The 14,324-nt window shown below is 41.7% G+C and overlaps 1 protein-coding gene across 1 annotated transcript in view; it reads left to right on the forward strand.

Annotated features, from left to right (window-relative positions):
- LOC102818365 (glyoxylate reductase/hydroxypyruvate reductase-like) overlaps nt 1-14,324 on the forward strand; it is a 61,533-nt gene that overhangs the window by 9,095 nt on the left and 38,114 nt on the right. The window contains exons 3-5 of the mRNA XM_006875899.1: nt 3,571-3,749; nt 5,639-5,735; nt 9,556-9,697. Of these exons, the coding sequence (XP_006875961.1) occupies nt 3,571-3,749; nt 5,639-5,735; nt 9,556-9,697 (418 nt within the window). The remainder of the gene's footprint in view (nt 1-3,570; nt 3,750-5,638; nt 5,736-9,555; nt 9,698-14,324) is intronic.

The following is a 14,324-nucleotide window of genomic DNA, read 5'->3' on the forward strand; positions in this document are numbered from 1 at the left end:
CGAGGCTGTAAATCTTTACAGGAGCAGAACGCCTCATCTTTCTCCCGTGGAACAGCTGGTAGTTTCGAACTGCTGACCTTGCGGTATAGAATCCTTCAATATGGCAAGTCAAGGCTTTAATTTTTCCTTCAGTTCCCTCAGCTTGAGAAATTTTCTCTGAACATATCCCACCTGGATTTAGAAACCATCTCAAGAACAGATTTCATGCATTAGACGCTAATGACTGGAGACCAGGTGAGCTATGGGTTGATAGCAAGAACATCTTACAGAAAGAAAGCAAAAGGTCATGAAAAATAAAGGAAGGAAAGAGAAAACCAAAGTAGATGTCAGGAGAGAGTCTGAAATTTACTCTTGAGCACAGAGATGCTAAAGCAAATATGAGAAATGAGAAAGTAAAAGAGTGGAACAGAAAATTTCAAAGAGCAACTCAAGAAGACAACTCAAGTATTATAGTGTAATGTGCAAAGTTAGAAAACCAAAAGGGTAGAATGCACTCAGCATTTCTCAAGCAGAACGAACTAAAGAAAAGTTTAAGTCTCAACTTGTAATATTGAAGGAGTCTTGATGTGGCAATGTGGAATAAAGCACTGGGCCACAAGGTTGGTTTGAACCACAAGGTCAGTGGTTCAAACACACCAGTCACTCATTAGAAACCCTATACAGGATCGCCAATAGTCAGAACTGACTTGACGGCACTTAACAACAACAAAAATGGACAAAACATTGAATGATGCAGAAAGCATCAAAAGGAGATGTAAAGAATACACAGTCACTGTAATAAAAAGAAATGGTTGATGTTCAACCTTTTCAAGATATTGCATATCATCAAGAACCCATGGTACTGAAGGAAGACATCCAAGGTCACTACAGGCATTGGCAAAAAACGAGACTCCAGGAATTGATGAAACACAAATTGAAATCTTTAGCCAACAGATGAAGCAGTAGAGGTACTCACTCATCTATGCCAAGAAATTTGGAAGACAGCTACCTGACCAAGTGTTTGGACAAGATCCATATTTGTGACGTTTCCAAATATAAGTGATCCAACAGAATATAGAAATCATCAAACAACATTATTAATATCACATGCAAGTAAAATTTTGCTAAAGATATTTCAAAAATAGCTACAACATTACATAGGCAGAAAGCTCCCAGAAACTCAAGCTAGAGTTAGAAGAGGATGTTGAACTAGGGTTATCATTGCTGTTGTTAGATGGATCTTGGCTGAAAACAGAGAATATCAGAAAGATGTTTGTGTTTTTTTGACTATGCAAAGGCTTTAGACTGTCTAGCTCATGACAAGCTATGGATAACATTGAGAAGAATGAGTATTCCAAAACACAATTAAGTGTGTTTGGGTATTCCCATTGGAATACCCATTCTAGGAGGCAGTCATTCGAACCGAACAAGGGGCTACTGAATGGTTGAATATCAGAAAAGGTGTGCACCAGGATTGTATTGTTTCACCATACTTACTCAGTCTGTATGCTGAGCAAATGATCCTAGAAGCTGGATTATCTGAGGAGAAGAATGTGACATCAGGATTGGAGGAAGAGTCATTATCAACCTGCAATATGCAGATGATAGAACCTTGCTTGCTGGAAGGGAGGAGGACTTAAAATACTTACTGATGAAGATCAAAGATGGCAGGTTGCAGTATGGATTGCACCTCAGTGTAAAGAAAATGAAAATCCTCACAATTAGACAAATAAAGAACATCATGATAAATGGAGAAAAGATTGAAGTTGTCAAAGACTTCATTTTGCTTGGATCCACAATCAAAATTCCTGAAAGCAGTAGTCAAGAAATCAAACAATGTATTGCATCAAGCAAATATGCTATGCAAGAACTCTTTAAAGTAGATAGTTAAGAGCAAAGATTTCAGTTTGAGGACTAAGGTGCAACTGACCCAAGCCATGGTATTTTCAGTAACTTCATATGCATATGAAAGTTGGACAGTAAAGGAAGAGTGTGGAAGAATTGATGCCTCTGAGTTATGGTGTTGGCAGAGAATGTTGAAAGTACCATGGACTGCCAGAAGAACAAACAAATTTGTATCAGAAGAAGTACAATCAGAATGTTCATTTGAAGCCAGCATGATGAGTTTTCCTGTCATACTTTGGACATGTTATCATGAAGGATCAATCCCTGGAGAAGGACATCATGCGTGGTAAAGTGAAGGGTTAGTGAAAAAGAGAATTCACCCAAGGAGATGGTTTGGTAAAGTGGCAACAGCGATGGGCTTTAGCATGCAAACCATTGTAAGGGTGCTACAGTATCAGGCAGTGTTTCGTTCTTTTGTGCCTAGGGTTACTATGAGTGGGAACCGACATCTGGTATGAGCTGTGGTTAGACTATAAGGTTGGAATTTGGTGTTGCTGCTATTTTTAATGAGACAGTGTTAGTGTAGGGTATGGTGTGTCTTAAGTCAGTCACTTTTTGAGATACACAAAGATGGGGGAAGCTAGAAGCTATACTACAAAAACACCACCAAGAAACCAAGGAAAAGAAGCTGAGAAAACACAAGACCCTTCTTCCAGCGTGTATATACAAGGAGCCTTCCCCTAGAGCCAGCACACAGAATTCAGACTTCTAGCTGTTTGTAAAGCCATCCACTGTGGTGTTTCTGTGATTCCAGCATTACTGACTAAAACAGATCCCTTGTCAGAATAATATTTAAATGCATAAATAAGATACATCATGTATTACATATAATACGCTACTAATTATATTGGCCTGTATTTGGTTCTTATGTCAATAAAGCATGTTGGGCACTCCAAGGGCACAGTTTACCCTGGTTCTTCCATGGAGCATGTGGGACATTCCTCTTCCTCTGTGCCATCCCTGGCTACAAACACTCGTGTTGAAAGAAAATGTGTTCCTATTTGGCATTCCATGTTTACATGTTAGTGGTGATTACCCAAGAACGCTGTGTGTTATAGGGGTTTTGAATAGGCAGTTCTGAGATGACCAGAGCAGAAATTAAAATTGGGTCCAAAATAAAGCAAAAAGGAAGCACAAAATCCTGACTGCATTAGACCCTTTGCTTCTTGCTTAACAAACAACACTCCGAGGCCTTCGTGGTTTGGTTTTGTGGGACTCTTGAGTGTGTTTGCCTACACTCCAACAGGATTGAAAGTGTATGTGATCTGTGACTGAGCTCTAGGTGGTGAGACACAGCCACTGCCCCAGGGAGCTCAGCTCTGGTGCAGAACAGACACCACCTGTGAGTTCTGGAGACATCAGGGTACCTTGAGGAGTGATTCTAAGTGATATGTGGACTCTCAACAGAGTCTAGGTGCTCAGGGACCACATGGCAGTATTGAGGGGAGACTCTCTTTAAGAAACTCCTTCCTGGATGGGTTTGCCAGACCCTGGGGCAGCTAGGGAAGTTTCTGACTTTATAGTTGCTGTTAAGTGCTGTCATTCTGCCTCATAGTGACCATGATGTACCGAGGTTTCTCAAGAGCAAGTGGGGGCTATGAATCTTGGACCTTGGGGTTAGCATCCAGTGCTTATCCTACAGCGCCACACCACAAGTCCTAGAGAAGGTGATTTTCTCTTTTGTAGGAACTTGGTTGAGGAGAAGGCCGTTGGAGCCACTTACTGTGAACACCTGGACGACCTGCTGCAAAAGTCTGACTTTGTGATGTTGACGGTCAGCCTGACACCGCAGACCCAGAGCATGATTGGGAAGAGGGAGTTGGGACTGATGAAACCTACGGCGATTCTCATCAATATTGGTAGAGGTATCAACACCCCTCTGCTTGTCTTAAAGTAAAATAGGATGCTGCTCTCTTTGGTCAGAAAATGGCACAAAAAGATGGATCCCCCATCTATCCTTGTGGCATGCCCCCCCTCCCCATGCCCCACAATGACTTCTTGCTTCAGCAGATCAAACCAGACTGTTGAACACGTGAAGTAAAAGGAAATTTGCTCCTGATTTTATTAGGTTTTTTTTTGCTTTCACACCATTTTGAACCTTAAAATAGTAAAAAAAAAAAAAAAAAAAAAAAGAGAGAGAGAATTCTCTAAAGTGGGGATATTTCATCCCAAGTTTGGGTATTTATTTGGCGTGGGGAGGTAACAGTTTGATCCTCTGGCTGTAATTAGACAATATAATCAGGATAAATTTTGTGAGCCATCACTTTCCAAACTGATGAGTGCTACTTAGAGACTTTGACATCCACCTAGTGCTTTATGTTACATACAGGAGGAGGTAGTTGAGTCTGTGCTAGAGCCAACCCTTAGGGTAAATTGAAGGGAGGCAAAGCTTTCCGATCCTCCCAAGTGAAGCACAGAAGAGTGTCGGTGCTGCCGTTGTGGGGGCATGAGTACGTGGTGTTAGACTGGCTCTACCAGTAACCCCCTGTACACTGTTTCCCTTCAGCTCTCTCACGTGTAACATAGCCCAGCAAGCTTGACACAGGCCTCACAGGACAGAACTCATATGTCTGAAAATAGACCTTCCAGATGATGGGGAGGGATTGGTAAAATATGGAATGATATATATTCTCTATAGTATCAGAATCTGGGTAAACATAGCAAAGATTCTAATGGGAATAAAAATTAAAACACCCCAATAATCAGTGTGGAGTAGGTCTCCTTGCCACCTCAGATGGAGCTGGGTCTGGGTCTGGGCGGCTACACACTCAGGCCATTAGTAAGCATGTTATGTGGCTTTCTCTATATCTTCTGCTACCCAGAGCATGCTGTACTATTTTGTGTTGAAATCATAGTCATTTGTGAATCATATTTATGTGTATGAAACTACTAGGAGGAGCCCCTATAATGTGACAAAGGGGGATACACTCAGCTGCTAATCAAAAGGTTGGTGGTTCGAGTCTACCCAGAGGCATCTTGGAATAAAGCTCTGGTTGTTGTTGTTGTTGTTAAGTGCCATCGAGTCGGGTCCGACCCATAGCGACCCTGTACAGGGTTTCCAAGGGTGTAAATCTTTACGGGAGTAGAAAGCCTCATCTTTCTCCCGCGGAGCGGCTGGTAGTTTCGAACCGCTGACCTTAAGGTTCGTAGCCCGATTCGTAACCACTACGCTACCAGAGCTAAAGCTCTGGTGATCTGGTGAAAAATCAGCCCTTGATACACGTGCCTTTGCCATCAGCAGGAACTGACTGGACAGCAACAGATTACAGGGTCTACAAGGACTTCCTGGGAACTCTGTCTTCTAACCTCAAGTCCTGTGAGAGGCTTTGGAGATGGTGTGGTGAAAGAAGACGGGGCCAATGTTTGGGACAAACCAGAATCTGAATCTGGCATCAGTGCTTTAGAAACTGTTTTATCTTGGGCAAATTGAGTACCCTCTGAGCCTCAGTAACACTTCAATCAAACTAATTCTGACCTTGCTGGTTTATTTGCGGATTCACTCAAGTATTAATGTGTGTGAAGGACACCCGACCTGGCACCTGGTGGGCTCTTAGTACTATTTATAATGATAAGCCAGGCAGTTTATTGTAACAATTAAGGCAGTATGATGTTCACACCTTTGACATACCTTCGAACCTGTTAAATGGAGAACAGTTAGGATGTGTTTGATTGGGTAGCTGATGTGTCCCTCATACTTGTCTTCTGTATGTTGTCTAAAGATGGTGACGACAGAGGAATTGTTTTCTTGATTCAGGTCTATTAGTTGATCAAGATGCGCTTGTGGAAGCTCTTCAGACTGGGGTGATTAAAGCTGCCGCATTGGATGTGACGTATCCTGAACCACTGCCCAGGTGACTAAACAGAACAAAATCTATAAATCCTCCTTGAAAAAAAGTGAAGGCAAGACCCTTGGATAATGGTTGCTGTTGGCTTTTACAGCCTCACCTAGTTGTTGTGAAGTGCCGTCGAGTTGGTTCTGACTCAAACAACGACCCTGTTTAGGGTTTCCCAGGACCTAGTGGAAACCCTGGGAATCCTGGTATGGTGCTGCGAGCTCATGCGCTGTACCGCAAAGTCAGTGGTTCAAGCTCACCAGCCACTCCTCAGAAACCCTATGCAGACGGTCACTATGGGTTGGAACCAACTCGACAGCACTTAACAACATCAACAATTGTGAAAACCTTATACAGGACTATGAATCAGAACTCACTTAATGGCATTTAATAACAACAGTTGTAGAACTAGAGAATCGTGGAGTTAGAAGGGCTCAGAGAATGGTGTATTACCCCTCGGCCTAGGATGTGAGCCCTGCTTGCCTACACCTGGCCTCCGCCTCGTCCTCTTCTGCTCAGTCTCCAGAGACTTTTCCTTCTTACATGCAGCCCGAATAGCCCTATGCATTACTCACTGATCCCCGGCTTGCCGCTGAAGCATCCAAGGGTAAGTTTGATGATTCACTCTTCCAGATCTTCATATTTTGAAGACCCCTTGTATACTTCATCTTAGTTTTACTGTATGAGGCTACATATCATCAGACATTTCTCTTGTAGCCTGAAAGATAGAGTTCCAGACAAACTGTCATTATCATCTTCCTTCCAGTGTTTGTAGGACAGTCTCTGGGGGCTGTAGCAGAGTGATCAGATTGGTTGAGGTTTGTATCTGTCCTATAGCACTTGTATAAAAGATACAACAATAGGCCTTTTTCCGGAGTCAGGTGTGTGGCCTTAACTGCTGTGGATCAGACACAACGCATACTCAAAGCGGCCCTGTATAGGATCTCCAAGACGTAACTGTTCCAGAATGGAGACTGACAAGTACACCGAGACACAAGGAAATAGGAATGATGCTCAAATAAAGTCACCTGATGAGGCAATGACCGTTGAGCCCAAAGTCATACCGGCTCCCCTGGTCCAGGCTTCATTGGGTCCTGCAGGACCTTCACCAAAGAGCCTTGATGATGAAGACTCTATGGAAGACGAGACCATCCCACGGAGGATTCCCCCCAACCTGCAGCCTACCAGCAGAGGTTCAGGCAGTTCCGCTATGAGAGTGCCCCTGGGCCCAGGGCTGTCCTCCAGCATCTCCAGGAGCTTGCTGAGCTATGGCTGAGACCCGACATCAACACAAAGGAGCAGATTATGGAAATTCTGGTGCTGGAGCAATTGCAGGCCATCCTGCTGGAAGAACTCAAGGGCCAGGTGCACAGACTCCGCCGCGGAGTCAGAATTACTGGCTGAATCGGCTAACATGCGAAAAGTAAGCCAGAGTTTCTCTGATCCAACTGCAGCGATGATCCTGTTTTCTTGAAGCTTTCCTTTGACTGTCAATAAGAAAAATCAATCAAAACCTATGTCTACCTCTATTTGAGTGAGGCAGTCTTAGTTTTTCAGACTAGGAGCTGTTTCTCAGCCTTCTTTGCACAGTGTGGCTGTATTTGCTCTGCTGAATAGCTATCTCCTTGTTTGTACTTTAATATATTGCCTTTATGTAGCCAAAGAGTAGTCTGCTTTAAATTTCAAAACTCTTAATTCTCACTGGGAGCATGAGTGCAACCTTCTGTAATCCCACTATATTCATAAGAAATGATTAAAATGATTAAAGTAATCTGTAATCAAAAAAAAAAAAAAAAAAAAAGATACAACAATAGCATTATGAATATTCCCAGTATTTGGAGGAACCAGTGTGGGGTAGATATAGAGTTAAAGAACAATTCATATGTCATATAAGGCCATTGCATATTTTTCTACAAAGTTAGTTACTTATCATCACCGCACCCCTGTTATTCTTAAGTGCCGTTGAGCCAGTTCCAATCTATGTTGTTGTTGTTGTTGTGTGCCGTCGAGTCGGTTCCGACCCATAGCGACCCTGTACAGGGTTTCCAAGGGTGTAAATCCTTACGGGAGTAGAAAGCCTCATCTTTCTCCCGCGGAGCAGCTGGTAGTTTCGAACCGCTGACCTTTAGGCTCACAGCCCGATTCGTAACCACTACGCTACCAGAGCTCCTTAGTTCCAATCTATAGCCACTCTATATGGGGTTTCCAAGGAGCAGCTGGTGAGCCTGAACCATCAACCTTGTGATTCAAACCGACTTTACAGTCCAGCATATTAACCCACAGTGCCACACCAGACCCTTCCCCCTAATCTACTGTTATTGTACCTTATGATTAATCATGTATAGAGAACTATTTAGCATAGAATTGGCGGGTAGTTAGTTAATCCAGTTCTTCCTCAGGTCTGTCATTTTCCATTGGTCTTGCATTCTTAGGAAGCCTTAATACCTTTTCCCAGGACATTTGATCATCATTATCTGTGTTATTATATGACTTACTTGTATAAGGTAAGTGAATCTTACCAACAGGACCACAGTATGGTCATAGCTCAATTCAGTTTCCTTACAGAATAAATCAGTAAGCAATCCAGAGGTATTTCCTTGCATATATACTAGATATTATTACAAACAGGCATTACAACTGGCTAGAATTTGATTATTTCTGTTTCCCAGTGTAGTGATCCTGGTTGTGTGCTTTCATAGCTCAAAACCCTATGGGTAGGAGCGGAGTGATAATAGTTCTTAACCTTTGCTAACTTAACCAGAATAGTTCTTAACCTTTGCTAAATACATGTCTTATTTGAACTACTTTGGGGTGAGGGTAGCTCTAGTGCATCAATGTGAATTACAGATACCTGCAAAGAACTTCCATAGGTTTATAAGTCCATAGACGCCCATGGTGTGCCCCTTGAGTCTCAGCTGGTACAATAGAGGTCCATTGCTCCATGATTACGTCAGCCTTCATTTGTATTAAAATAGTCAAGAGGCCCTGTTGGGCCAGTGTACGAGTCCTTTCCCAATGGTGGGTCCTAGCATTAACCAGCATTATTTGTTAAGTGTCCCGACACACTTCAGTAAACCTCCATACCCCATCCCCTCCAGGTTGTTTCCCTTGGCTTCCGCCTGGAAAAGAACTCCCTGTAATCTGCTTATTCCCATTAATATGTCTTTTTTCTTCTGAATGTTGCTCCTCATTTCCTTTCCCTATGACACCTAGATTAGCACCTAGTTCCCCTAAAGCCCTCTGTGTCTTGATCCAGTACCTTTAAATGGACCACACTTGCTTTTGCTATTGTGACGTGTGTGGTGTTGAGATACATGGTTTGTTGTTGTTTTTTAAATGTTTTTATTGTGAATTGAGTGAAAGTTTACAGGGAAAATCATCAGCTTTACATTCAATAAATCATACACTTTGTTTTATTACAATGATTAGAATCTCCTTCATGTACCATCAGTTAACAGTATTTCTCTCTATTCGAGATACATGTTTTATAACCAAAAATAGTGGGTCCATACAGAGTCCTGGTGTGGCACTGTGGATTAAGGCGCCAGACTGCAAAGCCATTTAAACTGCAAGGTTGGTGGTTCAAGCTCACCAGCTGCTCCTTGGAAACCCTATACAGGGTCGCTATAGTTCAGAATCGACTCAATGGCACTTAACAACAACAACACTAGAATTAGGTGAATGTTAGATAAACCTAGATGTTTGAGTATGTTTTAAGGCCTTTCATAGACATTTCTATCTCAGTGCAGGGCTGTGTCCCAGGGATGGTGAAAGCAGTATATGAGGCTAAGAGACCAAACAAGTCTAAGCTATTTTGTTCAATTAATTTGTATTTCAGAGATCATCCTTTATTGAAGTTGAAGAATGTCACTTTGACTCTTCACATTGGGAGTGCAACTCATCAGTCTAGACGACAAATGATGAAAAACATGGTTGGAAGCATTCTAGCCTCTTTCAGTGGCCTTCCCATTCCTAATGAGGTGTCTTTAGGATAATTTATGAAAATTCAGTGGGATGAGAACATGATTGTACAACTCATAAAGTCAGATAACAAATGATGGAAATTTTTGTTGAAAGAATGCCAGATTTTCTCAATGGCCTTCCCATTCTTAATGAAGTGCTCCTTAGATGATTTATGAGAATTCAGTAGAATGAACACATGGCAGATTAAATGAGAAATTTTCACTTTTGTGTCTGTATATATGCTGTTGTGTTATTCATAAATACCACTGGGTTGATTCCAATTCCTAGTGACCCCATGTGAAAGAAGAGACCTGCCCCATAGGGTTTCCTGATTAGGACCCTTTGCAGAGCAGAGCACCACATCTTTCTCCTTTGGAGCCCCTGGGTAAGTTTGAACTGTCAACCCTTCTGTTAGCAGCTGAGTACTTAACTATTATGCACCCGGGTTCCTATTGAGCATGCCAGAGCTCATTGCTCTTGGTGGAGATTGAAGTGGCTCTAACTCATTATGACTACTCGGACAACAGAATGAAATGTTGTCTAGTCCTGTGCTAGATTCTTGGGTGTTGGTAGGTGTGAGTCCATTGTTGCTGTGACTGTTTAAGTGTTTTCAACCTATGGGGATGTGGTGGAGCATACAGGCAGAAAATGTATGACTACTTCTTAAACATAACCGAAAACCTTGAGTATAAATGAGTCATCAGACCCAGAAGCTCATGATCATGGTCTCAGGGGACACCAAGGTCAGTTGTCATAAAATTGTCCACAAAGATAAAATTCTACACCCTACTTTGGTGAATAGCAACTGGAGTTTTAAAAGCTCTTGAGTGGCCATCTAAAGTGCAACTAACTGTTTGTCTCTCTGTGTCTGGAAAAAAGAAGAGTGAAGAAAACTAAAGAATCCTGGAAACAATTAGTCCAGCAGACAAATGGACCATGTGAACATCTGTTCCCATCACCCTGAAATCAGAATTAGATGGTCCTCAGCTAGCTCTGCCAACGTCTCTGTAAGAGAAATCACATTGGAAGGTCCAAGTGTGTGTGTGTGGGCGGGGGGGCAGAGAGGGGCAGGAGGGGAATGTGGAATAAAACTCAAAATCATAAAAAAGACTAGACTTAGTTGTTGGAACCCTGAGACTGTGTCCCTTAGTTGTCCTTCAAGTCACAGTATCTCCATCAGAGTGCTGTGTCCCACCTGGCTCAATTTTCAGCCTAATAATAAACAGGTCTATAAAAGGAACAGGAACACTAGTGAGGGATGCACACCTTAGAATAATAACCCATTTGAGATAAAAGGGTAGCATTTACCCAAGGACAAAGTTCAGAAGGGTTAGGAAAGAGGAGGAATGGAACCGGGAAACAAGGAAATGGGGAGGACTTGGGATAAGCGATATTATATTGTAGAGATTGCAATCAATGACATGAAACAAAAATGTATATGAATTGTTGAACAGAAAACTGATCTGCTTTGTAAACCTTCATAATATAAGGTTAAAAAACCAAATAGACCAAAGAAATGTTGGGTCTGCTGAATCTTGAGGGTAGGCAGCAATCGTAACTATTCTTGATTGCCTGCATGATGTCAAAGGTGACTACTGCCCTAGTAATTTTCAAGAACTTCACCATTTGGGCAGGGCCCTGGAATTTTGCTGGGTTTATTAACCAGCCTGTGTTGCCTCTGTGGGCCACCACTGTTTTCAAATCTGTCAGAGCCTCCCCTTTTGTATTTTATATTAATAGAATATCATTAATGTAATAATATGCAATAAATGTATCTTCTAACCAAATCATAACAGTAAGTCAATAAATTCAAGAAACCCTATGGCAATACATTGAAAGTAAATTGGTAAACTTCCTATGTGAAAGCAAACTGTAACTGGGTATTTCCCAAGATTGGGATCAAGAAAAAGGCATTTGCAAGATCAATCACCAACTACTATGTTCTCTACACTGTTGACACCATGTCTGAGCCAGCGGAAGCACAGGTTGTTGGTAAGTGCAATTGAGTCAGTTCTGACCCACAGAGACCTGTGTAGGATTTCTGAGGAGCAGCTGGTAAGTTTGAACTGCCAGCCTTGTGGTTTACAGTCCAGTGCTTATCCTGCAGTACCATTAGGCCTCAGTCGTCTACTATCAGAGTCCTGGTGTGGTGGTGTTGTAATCAAAGCTGTGATCTCATTTTGTCCACCACAAAGCCTACATACTGTTTCAAATCAACAACCCAAGTGGGAAAATCTAATGGTTTCACTTTAGTATGTCCAATCAATACTGGCCAAAGGGCAGACTTACACGTTTTCAGTATTAAAATATCAGATAGAGGGAGTGCATCTCAATTAGATATAATTCCACACAAGTGTTGAGAAGAAGGAAGACTGGAGAATAATTAATGCATTTGATTTGTGGTGTTGGCAGGAATATTGAGTATACCAGGGAGGGACTGCCATCAGAACAGACAAAACAGAAAAGTCTTCCTTTTCCTTGGATGTTGGTTGTGAATCCAAGTAGAAGAAAATCCTGGACACCTTCAGCCTCTGCTCTATTTATTGTGATGTTGTTTATTGGTCCACTTGTGAAGATTTTTGTTTTCTTTATGTTGAGGTGTAATCCACACTGAAGGTTGTCGTGTTTGATCTTCATAAGTAAGTCATTCCTGTCCTCTCCACTTTCAGCAAGCAAGGTTGTGTCATCTGCATATTGCAGGTTGTTAATGAGTCTCTTTCTAATCCTGATGCCGCAGTCTTCTTCGCATAGGCCAGCTTCTTTGACTACTTGCTCAGCATACAGATTGAGTAAGTGCGGTGAAAAGACATAACCCTAACACACACTCTTCTTGATTTTAAACCATGCACTATACACTTGTGTTCAAATGAATGCCTCTGGGTCTGTGTATAGGTTCCACATGAGTATGATTAAGCATTCCGCAGTTCCCTTCCTCACAATATTATCCATGATTTGTTATGATTCAAAATGTCTAATCTAGCATGTCAGTTTGTCGTACTGTGCTGCCTTGCATGTTGTTGTGAAGCTGGCTGCTGTGCCACTGGTATTGTAAATACATGCAGGGTTACCGATGTTGGATAGCTATCAGCAGAGCTTCCAGATTAAGACAGGCTAGGAAGAAGGAGAGATGAGCTACTTCTGAATGTTTAGCTACTGAAAACCTAATGAATAGTAGTAGAACATTATCAAATATAGTGCCGGAAGATGAAAACATTCTGAATAGTACCAAAATATTGTCAGGTACAATGTCAGAAGATGAGCCTCTCAGGTTGAAGGTACTCAACATATGACTGGGAAAGAGCTAACTCCTCATAATAGAATTGAACTTAGTGGATGAATAGAGCAAAGCTTTTGGGACCTTAATTTGCAGATGGAACACACCTCAGAATGAGACAAAACAGCTACAAACATCAAGGAATGCATGAAATATGTGTCTCGGAACATTGAAAATTGTCAAAAATGCATTAAGATCAACTTCCTAGGCATTGGTGGTGGTGGTGGTTGTATGCTGTGGAGTCGGTTCCAGCTCATAGTGACCCTGTATAGGGTTTCCGAGGCTATAAATCTTTATGGGAGCAGAAAACCTCATCTTTCTCTCATAGAACAGCTAGTAGTTTTGAACTGCTGACTTTGTGGTTAGCCCGACTCATAACCACTACACCACCAGAGCTCCTAGGCAATAGTGAGCTGAAATAGACTGGTATTGGCCATATTGATTCTGACAATCATGGTTTACTATGCTCAGAACAACAAATTCAAGAGGAGTGGCATCACATTCATCATTACAAGAACATTTCAAGATGTATCTGGAATTACAAAGCTGTCTGTGATAATATCCTTATGCCTACAAGGAAGAGCAGTTAATACCATTATTACTCACATTTACACACCAACCACTAAAGCCAGTGATAAATTGAAGAATTCTATCAGCTTCTTTAGCCTGAAATTAATAAACATGTAATCAAGATGCATTGTTAATTACTGGTGACTGGAATGTGAAAGTTGGACACAGAGGAATGACCCGTAGTTGATAAATGTGGCCTTGGTAACAGAAACGATGCCAGAGATCAGATGATAGGATTTTGTAAGACCAATGACTTATTTATTTCAAATACATATATATCTTTTTTAAGTTTTTATTGTAGATTGAGTGATAGTTTACAGGACAAATCATCAGTTTTACGTTCAACAACTCATACAACTTCTTTTATCACAATGATTACAGCCCCCACCATGTACCATCAGTTAATAGCATTTCTCTATATACTGTTTTTCAGCTTTTTTCAAAAACAACACTCGGGCATATATAGTCATTTACACCATCAAAGGACACATTCTGCAAGTCTACCTCCTAGCCATTGTCTCTTAGTCCCTCTCTTCCCATTAATCTAGAGTTTTCAGCCGCCCTCCTTTCCAGGCCCCCATCTGCCTCCATCTCTGGTGTCGCTGCTTCTCTGGATAAGGTCCCATATTCTGTTGGTGCATTTCTTTCTTGATGGTCCTAGGGTCCTCTGTTTCTGGACTGTAAGATTAGCCACTCCCCTTTTTTTGTTACAAAACCTCTAACTTTACAATTGTGACCGTCGAGATTACTCATGATAACAATTCTTCACCATTGAATCTTACGAATCTTATCCCCATCTC

This window comes from Chrysochloris asiatica, unplaced genomic scaffold, assembly GCF_000296735.1.
Source record: "Chrysochloris asiatica unplaced genomic scaffold, ChrAsi1.0 scaffold00345, whole genome shotgun sequence".
NCBI classification, from domain to species: Eukaryota; Metazoa; Chordata; class Mammalia; order Afrosoricida; family Chrysochloridae; genus Chrysochloris; species Chrysochloris asiatica.